Genomic DNA, 20963 nt, shown 5'->3' with positions numbered 1-20963 from the left:
CTCAGGAACAGAGAAATGACTGTCTTCCTGTCATAGTATCCTTCTACTGAGGCAAAACCAGAGTAAATGTGGGCTGAATGTTGGGATTACAGGAATGTGAAAGCCCAACACGGCCTGTGGTCAGCAGCCCGTCTAGGTATTGTTTCTGCCTTGCTGCTAATGAGTCAGTCGGTGTTCACAAAGCCTGACAGCACTCTATTTTCCATCAAACACCGATGACGTAGCCTGGCGCTAACGTGGAGGTGAGCGTGTTTCCTGTCGTTGCAGTGCAACAACCTGAGCCTAGCTTCCATAAGTCGATACATGGAGGACTGATAACACTTAAAAGCACATCTGTTCTGCTGTCAAAGGTCGCTCGGCCTGTGTTTACATCATGTCTGTAATCTGCTCTTTTCAGGTCAGTGAGATTGAGGCAGAAAGGTGAGATGTGGAGGACGAACCTCTGTGCTTCCCATTTCCTCCCCGTGAGGCTTTGGGGTGGTGTGGGGCGGGAGGCTGCGTCACGGGGCTCTTCCTGATTATTATGCTTTTAATTTCTGGTACCTCTCACACCCTGTGGGCTTTTCATCTGCAGCTGCTCTGTAATATTGATGACTTTGTGGTGACAAACGGCTAACAGGGTTAAAGCTAACCTCTCTGTGGCTGATGTGTGTTATCGCCGACTCGGCGTCCTAACCCAGTTACCGCTCGTTATTGACACATCCACAGCGAGGCGATCAATAGGCCATGAAGCAGGGACTTAATAGCAGCTCTGTGTATTGAGCTGAGCGGCTGTGGCTCTGCATCCTAACGGGACACTAACACCTTCTCTTTCTTTCTCTCCCTTCCCTCCTTTGTCGTCTTCACGCCTTCCTTTCGTTTGTGTTTTCTTCTTTGCAATTTTCAAATTCTGCGTCACTGCCATCTCTCCCCCCCAATGTCTGTTGCTTTGACCCGCACACCCCCTCCCTCCTCCCTTCTCCTCGTTGGCGCTTTCTCTCAGTGTGACCAAGACCAGTGCATTCAGAGCACCAAATTCGTTTTGCAGGCCGCCGCCACCCCGCTACTCCAGCACCAGAGCAGCGAGCCTGTCATCCTAACCACATCCCCCGAAAACGGAGGGACGCTACCTGGCCGCGCCTCCCTCGCCCTGACGGGGCCCTGCACCTCACTGCCCCTCGGCCAGCCCACCCCTCCGACCTCCACCTCCAGCTTAAGCTGCCACGAGGCCGCCGACAAGCTGCCGGTCCATGGACACACCCTCACACACAACCACAGCAACCCCCTGCAGGAGTCGTTGTTCCAGCACCACTTCCTTACGCCAGAGGAAGTGCCGTCGCCGCCCGGCATGCTTCACTGCGGCAGCCCCATGGGCCACAGCCACACCACGCAGGCCGGCTTCTACGACCCGGCCAGCCAGGACTCGCTGCACGAGGACTCCGTCAGAGGGCTGGTGAAGCTCAGCTCCGTCTGACGCCCCCAATGAAAACACTGAGATCACCGAAGTCTGCTGACCCCCACCCACGCTCACAGGTGGTGGTTTAAACTCAGCTGTTGGAACCTGTGGACCTAAATCAGATTTGTCTTCTGACGTTTTTCTTCCCAAACGTTGCAGCTGGAGCTGGAAGATCCTTCCTGTTATTTTTGTTTGAAACTCCGGGGAAGTTTAATCCGTTAACTCTTTGGAAACTTCACAGGAGACGTTTCAGGTTTTTGTTCCACTTCAATCCAAAATAAAAGTTTGGGTGAGAAGGCTGAGCGTCGCAGCTCTGACTCACTTCTTTTCTAAAACCTTCTCCTGTGTGCCCGTTGCTGATTGGACGGTGTCTTCTTGCCTTCTTTTCTTGGACATGGTCAGCAGTGCGATGGTTGATGTCTTCATGTTGCATATCATCAGGCTTTTCTATGTAAAAGAGACTGTTGTATTGTACTATGGTTATTACAACTTACAGATTATATTTCCTGTGGATATTAATAAAACCATCTTTTTATCACATTCGGCTGCGTTTCTATCGAAGGCGTTTGTGTGACAGTCATGTGATGCTGACGTTTTAACATTTATGGATGATTTTGAGCTCTTAGCTGGACGCACAGAAAAGGCCTGAAACAGAAGAGCTGTGGGTCCACACCTCAGAGGGTCAGTCTGTGGCCAAAGACGCTGATGGTTTGGTAGAAACTGACACTCCCACTTTAATGCTCTTCCACCCCCTTGTGGTCGAGCAGAAACACTGCAGCTAAGATTTAAATTTAGATACTCTTATGAAACCAAGAGGAAAGGATATCAGCCTCATCTTTACTAACATTAGTGTGATGTCACACCAGCTGTAGGCTGACTTTAAAGGCTAAAAGACGGCGTGATGACTCAGTTCTCTGTTGGTCTGCTGAGACGAACAAAAATCACATTATTATTTAAGGATCCCTGAATTTCAGTTTTTGACCAACAAAAGCCACAAAAATATCTGAGCCTTGTCATCAGTCTGTGACCCCTCTGTGGGCGGTTACAGTAAAACCATGTTTGTGTTTGGGAAGTTAAAGAATTGCAAACACAATTCCTGAAAGTTGGGAGGAATTAAAATGTAAATAATAAGATTTAAGGATATTCTTCTTAAACCCATAATTTATTCATAATAGAACATAAACAAAAAAACATTTCAAATATTCAAACTGAGAAGATGAAGCGCATTGGCTAATTTTGATTTTGAGGGCAGCAACATGTTTCTAAAAGTCTGCACACGTTTGAAATCTTCACATTTGTGTCAGGAACATTTTATAAACTGTTTTTTGTGAACCTCTGTTCTGTGTATTTTTTTTTTTTTTTTTTAAGTACCCAGTCACATGACTGCGCTGCTGAAAAATGTTCCTCCAGCTGCTTTTTAACCTTTTTCTCTTTGACGTTTTGCTGTCATCAAATTCAAAATGAGCTTTACATTTGATGTTTTCCTTTCTGTTATGAATGAAATTCAGGTTTATTTTGTTTTTATTTACGTGTTTTATTACTGGCGAGACAATTCTGGAGAGCACACTTTTAAATCTTTGCTATGGGGGTCCAAATCCACGGAGGCCGGCGAACATGTGAGGCTATAAAATTTAAAAAAGGCTCCCGATGATGGATCTGAGGAGGTGAAGAATCGCTGAAGGCTGCTGATCATCCTCAGGTTTGAATGATAACAGCAGGATAACAGGAACACGTTTGTCATTAAATAATGTGTGACACATGCAGCCTGACTGGGTTACATTTTTAACCACAGGTGATTATAAAGGAGACGAGAGGGAACCTCAGATTACTGGAGCAGGACTCGCTCCTCTGACGGACCTGTCAGTTATTTAAATCTTATTATCTCGCGCTGCACAGAGTGCTGCCTGTCAGGTGTGTGGGACATTTTCATGTATTTCAAATATTATTTTAAAGTGATTAAAAACTAATGCAAATGAAAGCTGTGACTTCAATGATGCAGTAAAAACTGCACTTCCTGGATTTTGTTTTCTATGTGAGCTGTACAGAAGAATGCAGTCCTTGTATTTATTTCACTGTTTTGCTGACAGTCTTATAATTAACACGTAAGCAGAGCCAGGTGTCGAGAGCTTCTTAACATTCACATTTATTTCCGGGTTTAGTTACACAGGCTGTATCACAGCAGAGATGCACTAGAGACAAGAAAAGAAACGGTCCAGGGACACCACAGTCAGCTGCAGCACGGCTTACTGTCATGCATCATCCAGTCTCAGCTGGAAACCGTTCATTTAAGACCCGTCCACGGCCTCCGTGCCAGACTAGCTTAGAACCATCCACGCCCAGGTTGCTGTGGCTAAGCTAATTTAGCACGATAACCAGAACCCAGGAGCATCGGTGACGCCAGTTTCCGTGCGAGTCACCACAGCTTGACGTCGGTGAGCTCCAGGTCTCCCATGATCTCCAGCTGGTCGATGCTGCTCAGGTCCTGCACCCGGTGTCTGAACTCGAACAGGTGCGAGCCGTTCACCGCCAGCTTGAACCGATGTGGCTGACAGAGGAGAAGGATCTGAGGAAGAAATTTTAAAAAAAAGGAGTCTCTGAAGAAGCAGAAGGCCTTTAAAAGCGTTGAGAAGCTGCAGGTGGTCCTTACCTCAAAGTATTCTCCTGAGGAGAATGGAAAGAAGGGCAGCTCCCGCTCCTCCTGACCCCAGGACTCACCCAGGTACGAGTTCCTGATGAACACGCTGGACTTCATGCGGGGGTTCAGGTGGAGAGCGATGTTCTCCGTCCGGCTGTTCCGGAGGTTCACGGTAAAACTGGAGCAACGTATGAGCGTGCATCACTGTGAGATGGGCGGTCCTGGATAACTCGCACACAGATTCATATACGTGTCTGAATGTTTACCTGTGAGGATACATGCTGACCTGCCCTTTGATTGTGATGTGCTGTCCTGGGCTCAGGCCTTTGAGGATGCTGCCTTTGTAAGGGAGGCTCTGAAACAGCAGTGAAACCTAAACGTCTGATAAGAGTTTGGACATGTGATCGAGTTTTAGCAGTTTAAAGGTAAAAACTCACCAGGTCCCCTGATTCTGAGAATATTGCCTGAGAGGGAGAAAACACACATTTAGACACGAGCTGCAAAAAACCTGAAATATGAGAAAGACATGTACTCACTGAGTTTGGGATGTAGCCGATAGCGTTCACCCTGACTTTCCCACAGATGGAGAAGGTGTCAACCCTGTTCAGAGGAATTCTGTGCTTGTATTCCAGCAGGTGCGCTCCATTTACCGCCACCTGCAGGTGAACAAGGAGCGTTATCTTTCGGTTCCACATGCAGGCCTACCATCTCCACCAGCTCGGGCTCACAGACCTTGAAGGCGTCTTCATGCACCAGGATGATCGTCTCGAAGGGGGCGCCGCGCTTGTAGGGCAGCTGGTGGAGCGTCTCCTCTCTGCCCCAGCTCTCCTGCAGCAGGGAGTTGCACACCACACAGGGCGAGCCCTTGAAGCGAGGGCTGAAGTGGAGGGCGACGTCAGAGCGTGGTTTGGTGCTGCAGCCACTCGACAGGTCGATCTGAAACCTGCACAAAGTTTAACTGCCCATTAAATCATGTCGTGCATCAACGTTTAACTTAAACTCCACGTGGATGTAACTCCATCCTTTTATTCTGAACCCAGTTGGCAGAACAGCTGAGCTCTCAGATGTGATTTAAAGAAAAGAGAGAGAGACTTTGAGTGGTCTGACTGTAGCAGAGCTGGGAGCGATGCATGATCACCGAAGAGAATAACAACCTCATTGATATCAGCCAAACTGATCCTGGACCTGTTCTCTGCAACTGGAATTGAATGTGCACAGATCAGCACATCCAGGGTAACTTCTCAGCGATCCCAGTAAACCCAGCAGGAGGCGGGGTTTCAGCATCTGACCAATCAGGTTTACTGACAGTGAAGTGGCTGAGTGTACAGATGAAGACAAAGCTGACGAGTTAAATACAGACTGAGTGTGTGTGAGCATCCAGAGCTTTGCTCAGTCAGTCTGTGTTCATAAAGTTTATTTGAATCAGGAAGGAAAGAGTTGGCAGTGAACGGATCTTCATTAACCTCCTAAGACCTGAACTCTTCCACAGCAGCATTTTTAATTTCTCTTTGATATTTGGGCTCATTGGGGCCCGATGAATGTAAAAACAAAGAATTACCAGATTTTCTTTTTTACCTTATTTTTGTTTTTAAGAAAAATCAGAGCCACATATGAGGATATTCATTTAAAATTCTGATAGAACAGTGGCAGCATAATGTCCTCGTAAGTGGATATCAGGCCCTCGTAGAGCAAAATTGAGTATTTTGGTCTAAATAACCCAAAATGTGATGTCCACATATGTGGATGGAGGTCCTAGGAGGTTAAAGGAACATTTAGATGTGAGTGAGACATTTGATTGAGCTGCAGTGTCGGAGCTGTTTAAGGAAAGAGGAAATGTAAATAAATCAGGAATTAAGTTTCTATAGTTCTCACTGATGCTCATGACATAAAGACTTTGGATGGTAAAAACCGTCAGACCCTGTGAGGGTCCAGGAACAGCGGCACTTTTCTGATTGGCCAGCAGACGATGATTTCAAACCTGCTGATCTCTAATCTAGAAACAGAACTGAGCAGATTGGGTCTCCAGCATGAGTGAGAAGTGAACAGCTCTGTGAGAGGCTCTGGAGTTTTTGGGTCCTTGCTGCTACATCGTACCTAAACAGACACACAACCCCCGACGCACACTGTACACACCAAAATAATATCACATATCAATAAGCAGTAACCTCAACATCGTTTCACCTTTTGATCAGAACCACGGACAGCACCTGCAGTCAGAGACGTTTGTGCTACAAACTCACAGCAGAAAGATTTAAGTTTCGTTTTATCAGCGAACATAAAACAGCTGTAACATCTGGAAACAACAAACCACAGGAGGCCTCGCTGTGTGTGGAAACACTATTTCAATAAAAACAAACTATTCACCATCACTTCCTCTTTTCAGCTTCACTCATTTGCTTCACATGTAATGCTGCTGCTTTCACCAAAATATGAATTACTGAATATTTCACGTCAGCAGGTTCTCGAGCATTTCCCCTCTGTGACAGAGCAGCATCGGTAACATGTGACAGCACACCTGCACAGATACAAGCTACCCTGCAATATAAAAATCATCTCAATCAGCAGCAGCTAGAACATTAAAGTTATACAAAGATCAATAATTATGGTTCAATAATATAATCTATATGATTGTGAAAGGTGCCACAGTTTATAATAAGCACTTTAAATATCCTTTGATTATACAACTTGTGAAACTATTAAGTATAAATAATTTTACAAATCAACACAAAATGAAGTTTTTGAATCTGCAGCAAAATCCATAAACCAAACTTGACAGGTGAGGGGCAGCCAATCAGAACAAAGGGGGCTTGTTTCAGGCAGGATGGACTGAGATGCTGCACTTAGTCCCAGAATAATATACAGAAGGATTATTGTGGACTTTAAATCAAGCAAAGCAGGTATGGAAGAGTTCAGTAATACAGTAAATATCACACACACCTGAAAACAGCGTCATGGGTCAACTTTCATTCTCTTTTAGCTGAAAATGTTTGCAGGGGGAGATTTTTTCTTTGTTAGTTTTCCTGCATGAACAGAACAAACTGCTGCTGTTTGATTTGAATCTTACCTGTCAGCATCGGGGGGGACGGTGCCCTGGACGATGATGATCTCCCCGGGGTGCAGGCCACCAGGTATGGGTCCAGTGTATGGGATCACCTGCAGAGCGGACATGGAAACCTCAGAGAGCCTCGTGTCTTCATTCGAGTGTGGTCAGACAGACAGATGTGGACAGGTGTGTGGGCAGATGTGCGGACAGCGCTAGAAACTGCATGCGTGCAGACAGCAGAGCATGCAGCCATCAGAGGGCTGATGGAGATGATGATAATAATAATCCGCTTACCGGATTCAGAACCGTGTGTTTAGCGTTAGCCACGGACATCGGGCCTCTCGTGTCGGACTGCGGCCTGCAGCTGTGCGGAAAAACGGCAGTCTGCGCAATGCGCGCCAAACGGGAGCGGGCTGGAGCTCTCCTGCGCTACACGGGGATGGAGGCAGTGGGCATCTTCTCTCCATCAGCCATTAACAGCTCGCGCATGCGCAAAATCCTACCATGTGATCGGCACCCGATCAACAACAACACGGATGAAGCCCACCCACGTGACCGTGAGAGCGTCACGTGAACCTGCAGGAAGTACATGACGTCAGTCATAATCTATCTGAGAACCTGGGAACATAACCCACGTAAAAATGTTAATAACTTATTTGTTAACTTTGTATGGAAGAATAAGCACCATCATCTAAAAAAATCATTGTTTGTGGACCTAAAGATAAAGGTGGTTTTGGCCTTCTGGACTTCATGGACCTGAACTATACATTTAAGGTGAAATGGCTAAAAGAACGCTTAAAATCTCCTGGATCATTATGGCATTTCATTCCACATAACATTTTTAGAAATGTTGGAGGTTTACACTTCCTATTGTCTTGTAGTTACAGTATATCAAAGTTACCAGTTAAAATGTCTGCATTTTATCAACAGGCATTGTTGGCTTGGAAATTATGTTATTCACATAACTTTTCTCCACATACATCTATTATCTGGAATAACGAATGTATTACTAAGAGGAACAAATCACTATATTTGCAGAATTGGATTGATAAAAATATAATCTATTTAAAAGACTTATTTGACTCTGAAGGCCAGCTACTTAGTTACAATGACTTTATTACAGAAAAAACATTCCCTATCAAATTTAAAGATTTTAGCTCTGTAATAAAGTCCGTTCCCAGCGGACTGACTGAGTTGATGAAAAGCTACAAAAACAGAACACACCACATGCATCCGTTAACACTCTTTATATAAATGGTATTGATTTCTTAAGCAAGAAATGCACCAATAAACATATTAGAGAATGTTTGTTTAATGCAAAGAAAATAACTCCAAGAGGGAAGTTTTTTTGGAATGCTATTTTTGATAATATCAACTGGGATAAAGCGTGGCTTGTTCCTTTTAGATTTTGTATTACAAACAAAGTTAGAGAATTACATTTGGAAATATTACATAACATATATCCATCCAACATGTACATTTCAAGATTCTGCGACATTGATAGAAAATGTACCTTTTGTAAAACTGAACTTGAAAGTGTTACTCATTTGTTTTATGGCTGTTCATATAGTGCTACATTTTGGAGAGAGCTTGAAAATTATATACTGTGCAAGACAACATACGAAATCAAAATTGAAGGGAAAAACATTATCACTTATTTTGAAACTAAAGGAAAAAAAATGTGCCATTGTCAATGTTTATACCTTATTAGGGAAATTCCATATACATAAATGTACATTTCAAAACTCAACCCCATCATTTAATTTGTTTTTGATTGAAATTGAATATTATTTAAACTCTCTTAAATTAACTTCCAATAAAAAAGGTTTATCATTGATTGAAATTCATTCAGAAATGTTTAACAAATGAGCTGTCACGACTTTCAAGTACTAAATTATGAAGTCTGTCACATCCCCCCCCCCCCTTTTTTTCACTTCTTTTTTCCCTTTATTTATTTATCCTTCTTATTTCATTGTACTGTATATTGTTACTTTTATTTGCCTTGTATGTCTACTGTTCAGGCTGAACTGGAATGACTGGCTGTTCACTTTGTAATTTCAATAAAGTTTGAAAAAAAAAAGAGAACATAACCCACGTGATCTCCGGTGTTTTAATTAAATATCAGGATTCATTCAAAGGATTTAAAGAGTCTAATTAATTAATTGAACACCTGGTCCTCACCTGCAGGCAAGACGAGCAGCGGGAAGTATTTGAAACAACAATAATAATAATGCTGATGATGATGATGATGATGTTCAGGCTGTATAAAGTCTTCAAACGTGTGTTTGAGCGAACATTAGTACAACATTAGTACAACAAACCTTCGTTAATAATTTTATAACTTTTGTTAGTTTAAAAAATATTAACGTGAAGTTTTTAAACTAAACAAGATTTCTGAGTTTTTATTCTTTTTGTATGAAGCTGCCGGTTCGTCCCGATGACATGTGGAAGCAAAACTACGGAATCCCGGCAGGATCATGCATGAAGCATTAACACGTTTGCAGCAGTTACAGCAAGTGACCGTTAGAGGGCGCCATTTATTCATGATAGGTCAATATAATATAATATAATATAATATAATATAATATAATATAATATAATATAATATAAATATAATATAAATATAATATAAATATAATGCAAATCTAAGATTGGACGATTGTGTGTCAAACACAAAGAAACATCATCTACCCGAGCAGCTTCTCAGGTGTCTAAGACCAAAACAATATCATTCATAATATTTGTGATAAAATCAACGAGAGATCAAATTCAAAAAACACAATCAAGAGCCATCAGTGAAGCTCTCATCTCAGTCTTCAAGGAGACGGTGAAGCTGATGAAAAGATAACAGAGCTGCAGAATAAATGAATGAGTTCCTCAGGCTCTGTTGAGACCATCAAAGAGGAGTGGAGGAGATCTGGTCCCTCAGGCCAATCGCAGCACCTCAGCTGTGCTGGACGTGGCACATCATCAGGAGAAACCACGACCTGTGATCACAGGATTCACCTCTTCTCCCCACACAGAGCCTTAGTATGGAACAATAAGGACATCTCATATAAACACCAGGTTCTCCTTTATCACATGTGGTTTGGTGACGGAGATGTGACCGTGGGTCAGATGTTTAATCAAAATGATTTTCTGTCTCATGCAGAGCAGTTCACACCGTATCGCCTCCTGTCAGTTGTTTCTTATTTAAAGACACACAGTCATCACTCATCATGTCCTACTGAACCAAACCAGCCTACACTTTATTAATGAGCTCAAACAGCACTGAGAAGACCCAACCTGGTCAAATCAAGACAATATGTTCGTGACACCCTCAACATATGAGACTTTTGTTAAATTATATCCAACTTTTTTTTGCCATGCTTTGTTTTGGAGGATAGAAAAATCTCTCCGAAGCCACCAGGCTCCTGACAGGTGGAAGGCTCATCCTGATTGGACAAAGCAGACATCCTTCATGGAGATGAACTCACGCAGGTGCCAACGGCTGTGTCCCAACTGAGGGGCTGTGTCCCAATTAAGAGACTGCACGCTTGAAGTACGCATTTTAAGTGCGGTTACGTCACCGCCACGCGACGACGGCTGTCCCAATTCGAAGTGTGCTTCAAATGCATACTCCAAATGCGCCGTCGATTTCCCCAAATATCAAGCGTGGTCCGGTGCACGCTTCGTGGTCCCATATATCCCACAATTCATAGCGTGGCGGTGGGTGTGGATAATTTTGCTGCAAATTACGGCAGAAGGGAGCGGCCGAAGAGGGGTTTTCTTTTCAAAACTTTATTGAAATTATAAAGCGAACAGTCAGTCATTCCAGTTCAGTTTGTACAGTAGACATACAAGGCAAATAAGAGTAACAATATACAGTACAATGAAATAAGAAGGATAAATAAATAAATGATTAAAAAAAAAAGAAAAAAGGGCAGGAATGTGACAGACTTCATAACAACTTTGTACTTGAAAGTTGTGACAGCTCGTTCCTTAAACATTTCTGAATGAATTTCAATCAATGATAAATTAACTTCCAATAAAAAAAGTTTAAGAGTTTAAGTAATATTCAATTTCAATCAAAAACAAATTAAATGATGGGGTTTAGTTTTGAAATTGACATTTATGTATGTGGAATTTCCCTAATAAGTTGGAGCGGCCGAAGAGTGAACTGTCAAAAGTACTGAATATGACGACACTTATGTGCTAATGTTTAATAATTAAAGTCAGTCATATGTCCACAAACACACAACAAGCTGAAAGTCAGTGATATATGGACACACACACACACACACACACACACACACACACACACACGGAGTGCAGAATTATTAGGCAAGTTGTATTTTTGAGGAATAATTTTATTATTGAACAACAACCATGTTCTTAATGAACCCAAAACACTCATTAATATCAAAGCTGAATGTTTTTGGAAGTAGTTTTTAGTTTGTTTTTAGTTTTAGCTATTTTAGGGGGATATCTGTGTGTGCAGGTGACTATTACTGTGCATAATTATTAGGCAACTTAACAAAAAACAAATATATACCCATTTCAATTATTTATTTTCACCAGTGAAACCAATATAACATCTCCACATTCACAAATATACATTTCTGACATTCAAAAACAAAACAAAAACAAATCAGCGACCAATATAGCCACCTTTCTTTGCAAGGACACTCAAAAGCCTGCCATCCATGGATTCTGTCAGTGTTTTGATCTGTTCACCATCAACATTGCGTGCAGCAGCAACCACAGCCTCCCAGACACTGTTCAGAGAGGTGCACTGTTTTCCCTCCTTGTAAATCTCACATTTGATGATGGACCACAGGTTCTCAATGGGGTTCAGATCAGGTGAACAAGGAGGCCATGTCATTAGTTTTTCTTCTTTTATACCCTTTCTTGCCAGCCACACTGTGGAGTACTTGGACGCGTGTGATGGAGCATTGTCCTGCATGAAAATCACGTTTTTCTTGAAGGATGCAGACTTCTTCCTGTACCACTGCTTGAAGAAGGTGTCTTCCAGAAACTGCCAGTAGGACTGGGAGTTGAGCTTGACTCCATCCTCAACCCGAAAAGGCCCCACAAGCTCATCTTTGATGATACCAGCCCAAACCAGTACTCCACCTCCACCTTGCTGGCGTCTGAGTCGGACTGGAGCTCTCTGCCCTTTACCAATCCAGCCACGGGCCCATCCATCTGGCCCATCAAGACTCACTCTCATTTCATCAGTCCATAAAACCTTAGAAAAACCAGTCTTGAGATATTTCTTGGCCCAGTCTTGACGTTTCAGCTTGTGTGTTTTGTTCAGTGGTCGTCGTCTTTCAGCCTTTCTTACCTTGGCCATGCCTCTGAGTATTGCACACCTTGTGCTTTTGGGCACTCCAGTGATGTTGCAGCTCTGAAATATGGCCAAACTGGTGGCAAGTGGCATCTTGGCAGCTGCACGCTTGACTTTTCTCAGTTCATGGGCAGTTATTTTGCGCCTTGGTTTTTCCACACGCTTCTTGCGACCCTGTTGACTATTTTGAATGAAACGCTTGATTGTTCGATGATCACGCTTCAGAAGCTTTGCAATTTTGAGACTGCTGCATCCCTCTGCAAGATATCTCACTATTTTTGACTTTTCTGAGCCTGTCAAGTCCTTCTTTTGACCCATTTTGCCAAAGGAAAGGACGTTGCCTAATAATTATGCACACCTGATATAGGGTGTTGATGTCATTAGACCACACCCCTTCTCATTACAGAGATGCACATCACCTAATATGCTTAATTGGTAGTAGGCTTTCGAGCCTATACAGCTTGGAGTAAGACAACATGCATGAAGAGGATGATGTGGACAAAATACTCATTTGCCTAATAATTCTGCACTCCCTGTATATATATATATATATATATATATATATATATATATATATATATATATATATATTTACATTACCACAGTGAGTTGACTTTAGTCTCATGAACAACATTAACTAATTATTATTTACTAACTAATCTTAAATGACTGTTCAGCACAGAAATGAAGCCCAACAATCATGTTTTACAGTCCTGTGGTCTCAGCCTCAGATACTCAACTAATCAAAGTGATGTCATGACAAAAATGAATGACCAACAAAACATTTTTCTCCTTCATTTCTGTCAAACAAAGCTGTATGTAACGTGTCTCGCGGTTAGTATCATGGTTGCTAGGCAACCTGAACAGCGCGACGAAGCGTATACCGTCCCATTTTACAAGCCTCTCACTTCCGCACTTCTCGTACTCATAGTACGCACCGTACGTAGTACGCGTAGTGCGCGTACTTCAAGCGTGCAGACCCTGAATTGGGACATAGCCAACGACTCAGACAGATAGAAGCATGCAGACATAAATTTCATCACATGCAATAAATAACTGCAAAAAATGTACTTTTTTTTACAATTTGTTGTACTTTTCGGTTTGTTTGGTTGTTCTGGATCATCATTGGTTAAATATGTGTTTACAAATAAAAACAACATTAGGTGTTAAACATGATCACGGTTGACTTGAGAAGCGACATCTGCGACATCCCGTGAACGCAGCAGATAGGGGTGTGTCGAGGCGTGGGGGCTATAAAAGGTGGGCTGTGCGCCTCTGTGATCAATCACCTTTCCTCCCCCCAGCAGAGCACAGCCGACATGAAGACGCTGCGTGTGGTCGTCCTCGCATCGCTGCTGCTGATTCTCCAGCTCAGCTCACAGGTGAGTTACGTTTTTGTCCAAGTGTCGTGAGTGTCGTGTTCGTGCTGAGGAGTTGCATTACGTTAAGAAGCTTTAAATGTCGCGTGGAGGGGCAGGAGAGGCTGCGGGACAAACTTTTTGTCAAACGTTAAATTTAAACACCTGATCAAAGGTGGAGGTAACTCTAAGGGCCTCTCAGCCTCCCCACGGTGTGCAGCCGCACTTCCTCAGCTTCATGGCGTCTCTTGTGTTGCAGATGGCCCGGGGGCACGTGTCCACGGCGTCCCCAGCGTCCACGATCAAGTCGTCCACGATCAAGTCCTCCACGGTCAGCCCGTCCACGATCAAGTCGTCCACGATCAAGTCCTCCACGGTCAGCCATTCCACGGCGTCCACGGTCAAGTCCTCCACGCTCAGCGCATCTACGTTGTCCACTATGACCGCGGCGTCCACAGTAAAGTCCTCCACGGTGAAGGCAGTCTCTGCCACGGCGTCCACACTTTCCACTGTGAAGACTGCGACTTCTCCAAGAAGCAGGCCTCCGACAGGGACCGGCTCCCGGGGACCCGCCGCCTGCACTCCGCTGCTGGCTCTGTTGGCTCTCCTCCACAGCTGGTCCGGATGACTGGATCCGGATCGGCCTGGACTCCGTGGAAACTTGGAAAGGAGGTTTAATAAAAAGCTGTTTCCTCCTGAACTCTGAGAACAGGAGTGAGTCATGGAGGTGCTCCTGTTTCCGGTGTCACTGACTATGAAGTTTGTATAAATGCTGTAAAACATTTGGGACTGAAAGGCTGTGCTTTGATGTCAACTGAATAAAACTTAAAATCTAAGACCACGTGACTGTTTCCTTCCTGTGCGGGAAAAGTGAAGCTGCATGAGTGAGTTCAGAGCCCCGATGGTCTGACCCGCTGTGGCTCAGTCACACCAGGTCTGATTATCAGGCTCCTTCAGCCTCTTAATCTGGTTTCAGCTATTTTAAATTGGCACCCTAACCCTGACGAGAAAATCTGAGCTAGGTAATGCTAGTCAACACAGGGCACACCTGCTGCCTCACATGTGGTGAACTTAGGTCTAAGCCTCCAGATTCAGAAGTTTCTGTGTGTACATGCAGAAAGGTTTTAATTTGGAACTCAAATTTACAGCTAACATAAATGTAAAACTGCTTCGGGACTGAGACGTGACTGTGTCCATCTTATATACAGTGTATTCTAGAAGGTGCACTTTTACCAGCAGGACGCACCGTGGCTCAGTTTTTTTCTGAGGGGCCTGAAGTGTCTAAAGAAAATCTACCCACACCTTGACAAACATGTGCTGCTGGTATAAAGCAGGATGGATTGGTGCTCGCATGTTTACACCGAAGTCTGACTCTACTGTCCAAAATCAAAGGATCCAGCCTCTGTTTGCTAGTCTCCCTGTGAGTCACACCAGCTCACTCTGCTCATCAATAACAGCTCATAGCTCCACAGGCATGCTGGAGGCAGAGATCCCTCCCTGCACAGATACTTTCTGAATTATTAACAACCTTTAGTTTATTCAGACTTACACATCAGACCTGTTAACATTGGAAACATGTTGGTTAGAGAAACTACAACAGAAACGGGCCGAGTGAGAAGAGGACGTTTATGCAAAGTGATGAAGACGTGAGCGAGGTGTGTGGGTCTGTGAGGATGATGTAATCTTCCTCAAAATAAAACTGCGTATTTCCTTTACTGTTTGAGACGGGTGCTAGTTTACTCTTTCTCTCACGCTGTTCACCTGATGGTGCTGCATTAAAACCTCCATAATTCACTCTGTAATTTTCTAAATATGATGCAGAGCTGAGTAGCCTGTTAGTGTTTCTTCTATATGACCTCTGAGGTTTCTTTATTTCTGCACAATGGACTGAAATTTGGTACAAACATGTCCCGCCAGCCACCTCGATTCTTCTCAGCCAGTTAAAAGCCTGAATCACTTCTAACAGTTCGGACTCCTGTCGACACGGCCTGCAGGTATGCACGGCCCACCTTATCTCACAAAACACTTTCTGCAGGTTATTGTGTACAAGCTGGGGACTTGCAGGCGACTTTTTTTTTAGTAACGGGAGTCTTACTGGCTTGCAGGTAAACAATCCACATTGGTGAGGTAACCTCCAGCTGGCCGTTGCACTGTGAGGTTAAATCAGCAGGCTGGAGGACGGGTTTCCTGCTCGCTGCCCAGCAAACACGTCCCCACAGAGTCGTGCACCAAAACATCCAGCAGAAATCAGTGTGTTCACAGTCTTTACAGCTGTTTAGCTGATGACATGTTAATGATGTCAAAATAACGTTTCCTCAATAGAACAATGACACATGATCAATATAAAGTCAATAGAAGTCATTCCTTTCCAGCTTTGACTGACAGGCCAATGACAATGAGAATAGTGCGGTGCTCATCTAGTCATGTGGCTGGAATGGAGTTAAAGACACACACACACACACACACACACACACACACACACACACACACACACACACACACACACACACACACTCCAGAGCAGCGTCTGTGAGTCAGCGAGCGGCCGCTAGATGTCACCATATATACATCAGCGGTAAATTCAAAGCCTATAAAAGCCCGACCTGCGCCTCCCGTTCATTCACTGTTCCTCCACCCGACAGAGAAAACGAGCCTCCATCACCTCCAGCATGAAGACGCTGAGCATCGTTTCCCTCGCAGTTCTGCTGCTGGCTCTCCGTCTCAGCTCTCAGGTCAGTTTCACCATTGCATCTTTTTAATAAAAACTAAATCTTTCAGCACCTTTTCTTTTAAAGATGCGGCGGAAACGCAGTTTGTTTGCGCCTAATTAAATGCGGACATAAGGAGCTTTAAGGCTTATGTTGAGGAGCATCCGAGACTGAAGGAGAAACTCCAAACTTCCACAAACTCCGAGTTTAGAGCTGTGGAAATAACGTTGGGCAGAAATAAAGACCGGCGGGTTTTTCGTGCCCCCGGGCCTGATGAGTCAGTGTTAAAATGTGGAATGAGTAACATTTATCGTGGGAGCGCAAAGAATCCCGAGTGGAAGATTCCTTACACCAGATTTGAGGGTAGAAGTAAACGTGAGGGGAAATTCTGTTTTTGTGGAATTTTGATGAAATGATTAAAATGAAGATTTTCGCTCTCGTGGTGTTTAAAGTTTTCACGGGATCAGGAGTTTGTCGTGACCCTCCGTGATCGCAGTTCGCTTTTGTGTGTTTCAGAGGGCCGAGGCAGCCAGCACCGCCCTCCCCAGCACCAACACCTCCACCACCAGCTCCACCTCCATCTCCACCAGTGAACCCACTAAGAGTGGCTGCGGAGGTCCCGCCCTCTCCACGCTGCTGCTGTCCCCGCTGCTGCTCGCGGCTCTTCTGTTTCACGCCTGAGCGAGCGGACACGGCACAGCCGTCACGCGTGGACTGGAGACGCATCTTTAGTTTTATTCCAGATTCAATGTATTTTTTCTTTGAAGTGAAATCGTTTTCAGTGTTGATGGGAAATGTTTTGAAAGGAGCGCGCGCCGCCCCGATTGGCTGTCTTTACGCACCCGTGAAGAAGACAATCCGTTTCAAGTGATTGTACACGAACGAGTTTTGTACTTTAGACCAGATTTCTCGAATTTTATAAAAAGAATAAAACTGTAAATTGTAGGAACACGTGACTGAGCTGTTGTTTTTTCCCCCGTGGAGCGTCACGGTATGTGAAGTATAGATGCTGGAAGAGGTTGAGCAGGTGAACTGAGAACACTGATAATCAGGTTTGGTGTCCGTGTCAGCCGCACAGGCGGATTATCAGGCTCAGCTTAATCTGGTTTCGGGTGACTGTAAATAAACGTGCGGCTGATAGAATCGAAAAGCAGCTATTTTAAAGCCTGCTCTGCTCTAGATGTGTAATTATGCACATTTACGCAGCTGCTTGCATTTATTCTGTTGCATAGAACCGTTGGTTGTACAGTAGAGGTGTGATGGTCAAACATCCCACTTGAAAAAACTTTTATTTTTAATTTGAACCTCATCACAAAAGCTGAATCGCTTTTTTACGTTCAGCTTGTTTAACCTTTGCAGACTTGCTGAAAGTACCAGTATGAAAACTATGAAGTGAATTCTAACATGTAGACGCATCGCCAGGAGCGTTTTGGCCCATCTGACACAAAACTGCAGTAACTCGGCCTGGATGTGTTAAAAGCACGGATCACTTTTAAAAGTGGAGCGGAATGTAAAATTATACCAACTTTCTTTATATTATATTTTCAGTATGAGCTCAGAGATCCAAGAGATGAAATAATATTTGCAAAGTGAATCTGTGATAAATTGGAGGGAAAGAACTCAAAAGGGAGACACGCAGAGGAAGAAGAGGGAAAATACGAGGAGCTGAAGTCAGAATCAGTAAACAAGCTCAAACACAAACAGATGAAAAGGAAGTGAAAACTGGAAACAGTAGGAAAGACTGACAAACTGAGGAAGACTATCTAGTAAAGTAGGCTACACGGAGTGTGTACACTGTGACAGGATGCAGGGGTGTGGCTGGGGAATAATGGACAGGTGTAGATCACAGGTGAAAGTAAGACCCAATGAGGATGAACTGGAAAAAATAAAGCAGGTTTCAGTCACAGCGCTGAAAACAGTATGAGAAGTTTGATAAATGTGACGATGCTGATTATTTAATATGTGGTGGTTTAAAGGTTTGATCAGTTAAGTAAATACAGCTTCAAATGAACAATATATTACATGATGTGTCACCATTATTTCACAAACATGAAGCCAAAGTCCAGCCTTGCTGCTTCATTATGAGAGTAACTATGAGCCAGGTGCTGCTAATCAAACACACACTTAACTGATCCTCATCAGGTGTGAGCACCTCTGTCAGACCAGTTAGCAGATCTGCAACATTTAGGTGTGTTGACACAACGTCAGTAGTGATGTTAGAGACCAACACTCAGTCTGTTCATAAGAACAAAGATCATCATTCTGCAGTGAGAGATTATCCATGAGTGGAAGACGTTCAAGAGGCTCACAGTTTTCTCAAAACTCCCAGGAAATTCACCTCAAGGTCCGTGTGAGTGTGAGTTAGTGGTGATTAGGGAAAAAGTGGGTTTTATTTACCCCAAAATGTAGAAATATCCAAAGTAAACTAACAACAGCAGCCCCTGAACTCAAGCCTCCAAACTGACTGCTCGACAGAATAACAGCAGCCTAACACACAGGAAATAAAGGAAACTTAAATGGTAGCTGATCACACCGGTTCAATACAATGGGGGGAAATAAATATTCAAAAAATCATCTGGTAAGTAACATAACCAACAGTTAGTTTAGCAGTTAATTAAAATAAATAATCAAACCCAAGATGAAGTAAACGAAGTCACGAGCCAAAGAAAGACTTTTAAGATAATTTGCTAATGATACGGCCCAATCAGCACTTCCCCTCTCTCTAAAAAAAAGTCTTTCTCTTCTCTGTAAAAACTGAGAAGAGAAAGAAATCTGTCCTTTCACACACAGTGGAGGCGTTTGCCCGTAATGCAGAGCGCGTGTTTCAAGAAAAACCAAACTCAGCACAGCTGATGATGTGGGCACCTTGCAGTGGTGCGGGCCGTGAGCTCCTGTGTACTAAAGTGTTGGCGGCAGCTGAAGCCTGGGTTGCACTAGCCCAAACCACCGACCTCGACTGAAGCAATGATGTAAAGCAGAAGTAAAATTTCCTCCAGAATGATGTGCGAGCCTTATAAAGTAACACAGAAAACCAGTACTTCAAGCTATTGCTGCTGAAAGTGGTTTTCTGAGCTGATGATGGTGCAGACTCAGTGTTTCAGATGGTGCTTCTGCATTTTGTAAATGGTGTTTATCTGAGGTTGCATTTCCCTCAAAAACCTGGAGATATGATGATAAGGGTACGAGGATGTTACTGTGAGGCTGTGGGTAAAGTCAGTATCGTAACATTCAGAAATCAGTCCTGCTAATAAACCCACATGATGTACAGTGTTGGAGAAAGTCAGTGAATACAACGTGGTGTTTTTGTTTTAATGCAGATTTTCTTTGTTAAAACAAAGTTGTTCAAACCTGCCAGTGCTGTGTGAAATGAATATACACCAGGACAATGACTGAGCTGATGGGCAGACATCCTCCTTCAGGGTTTCCTGGTGGAGAGCACAATTCCCTCAGTCACACTGCATCCCAAACCACCACAGTGTCTGCCTGCTGCTGGTATGTTCCCTTTATGAAACGCTGTGAGTCTGACGCAAATCTAACAGGAAATGGTTCAGCCTCTGCTATCAGTCCACAGAATATTTCACTGAAGTCTCGGGTATCATCCAGATGTTTGTTAGCAGATGTGAGATGAGCTTTTGTGATCTTTTTGGTCAGCAGTGGTTTTCTTGGACTCTCCCACAGTCTTTTTTAATTTTTTTTAACAGTTGAATCATGACCTCTGACCTTAACTGAGGCAGTCGGGCATTCACATCAAACGTGGATCATCAATAATAACATCTCCGTGCTGGATCAGTCGGGGTTAAAGAGACCTGGTGTTGGTCACCAGTGGAAACTGTGCAGAGGAGGATGCAATCTGACATACTGGGGGTTTTCCCGGTGGGTCGACCCACTTTGGAGTGATGGGCCGGTCTGGAGGGCCTACACTCAGTGAAAGTGTAGCTTTTAATTATTGTTCAACATGCTGCAGTACAACAAAGACATAACCCAAAAACTGTGCCAACCTGATTATCTATCATCTCTGATGCTGAGCATCCAATGAGATGATGGCAGAGGATCCACAGTGGTGACACTAAGGGGTGCAGTGGGAACACAGTATGCACTCTGTGTCATGATTCTTCCCTCAGGTGTGTCCTACCACTAGATTACACGAAAAACTCGGAATTCCATCCATTCGTTTCCTTCCTTGTCTAATTCAGCGTTGCTGGCGCCCATCCCAGCTGTTACAGGGTCAGCACTGTCAGGACTCGTATTTGACCTTATATATGGTGATGGCTCTGAAGAAGAAACGGGGTTAGCCAGCAAAATTAGCAATCTGGTGGTTTGCAGGATGCCTGACTCGGCTCAGTCGACGTTATAAAGGATTATATCGACGCTGTACAGTAGATGATGTAGAGATTTCACCAAGAATAAGAACAAAAAGAGAAGCAGCACCTCAGCCATGATGAGTAATTTGTTGTC

At 43.8% G+C, this 20963-nt stretch overlaps 3 protein-coding genes across 8 annotated transcripts in view; 2 read left to right on the top strand and 1 right to left on the bottom strand.

Moving 5' to 3' along the window:
• The window catches only part of LOC113011542 (probable palmitoyltransferase ZDHHC14), a 60176-nt gene extending 58201 nt beyond the window's left edge, over positions 1-1975 (top strand). For 3 of the 5 annotated variants that reach the window (XM_026151037.1, XM_026151039.1, XM_026151038.1), the window contains exon 10: positions 983-1975. In XM_026151037.1, the coding sequence (XP_026006822.1) occupies positions 983-1453 (471 nt within the window). In that variant the 3' untranslated portion in view covers positions 1454-1975. Of the gene's footprint in view, positions 1-397; positions 421-982 lie in introns of all 5 variants that reach the window. The other 2 variants (XM_026151041.1, XM_026151040.1) reach the window with 2 other exon arrangements.
• Positions 1976-3554: 1579 nt separating this feature from the next.
• On the bottom strand, positions 3555-7749 carry lgals8b (galectin 8b). Of its 2 annotated transcripts, XM_026151043.1 has the most exons (8): positions 7408-7719; positions 7135-7223; positions 4803-5013; positions 4607-4726; positions 4508-4534; positions 4337-4425; positions 4083-4248; positions 3555-3998 (listed from the first exon to the last, which is right to left on the bottom strand). In XM_026151043.1, exons 1-8 carry the CDS (start codon positions 7444-7446, stop codon positions 3849-3851), a joined length of 891 nt encoding a protein of 296 aa, XP_026006828.1. In that variant the 5' UTR covers positions 7447-7719; the 3' UTR covers positions 3555-3848. The 2 variants fall into 2 exon arrangements, with proteins under 2 accessions (XP_026006828.1, XP_026006827.1); XM_026151042.1 differs by having other exon boundaries at positions 4508-4726; positions 7408-7749.
• Positions 7505-14636, top strand: LOC113012663 (uncharacterized). The gene is made up of 3 exons (XM_026152963.1): positions 7505-7670; positions 13669-13824; positions 14060-14636. Exons 1-3 carry the CDS (start codon positions 7505-7507, stop codon positions 14476-14478), a joined length of 741 nt encoding a protein of 246 aa, XP_026008748.1. The 3' UTR covers positions 14479-14636.
• Positions 14637-20963: the final 6327 nt, after the last annotated feature.

This window comes from Astatotilapia calliptera, chromosome 19 (genome assembly GCF_900246225.1).
Source record: "Astatotilapia calliptera chromosome 19, fAstCal1.2, whole genome shotgun sequence".
NCBI classification, from domain to species: Eukaryota; Metazoa; Chordata; class Actinopteri; order Cichliformes; family Cichlidae; genus Astatotilapia; species Astatotilapia calliptera.
This window is presented reverse-complemented; position numbering and strand designations above follow the sequence as displayed.

Excerpts from the sequence above, each read along its gene's own strand:
- lgals8b (XM_026151042.1), bottom strand. The coding sequence starts at position 7,446 with ATGTCCGTGGCTAACGCTAAACACACGGTTCTGAATCCG. Across the intron at positions 7,224-7,407 it reads AACACACGGTTCTGAATCCG|GTGATCCCATACACTGGACC; the intron begins GTAAGCGGATTA and ends TCCGCTCTGCAG. Across the intron at positions 4,426-4,507 it reads TCTCAGAATCAGGGGACCTG|AGCCTCCCTTACAAAGGCAG; the intron begins GTGAGTTTTTAC and ends CTGCTGTTTCAG.
- LOC113012663 (XM_026152963.1), top strand. The coding sequence starts at position 7,505 with ATGCGCGCCAAACGGGAGCGGGCTGGAGCTCTCCTGCGCTACACGGGG. Across the intron at positions 7,671-13,668 it reads TGAAGCCCACCCACGTGACC|ATAGGGGTGTGTCGAGGCGT; the intron begins GTGAGAGCGTCA and ends TGAACGCAGCAG. Across the intron at positions 13,825-14,059 it reads TTCTCCAGCTCAGCTCACAG|ATGGCCCGGGGGCACGTGTC; the intron begins GTGAGTTACGTT and ends CTTGTGTTGCAG.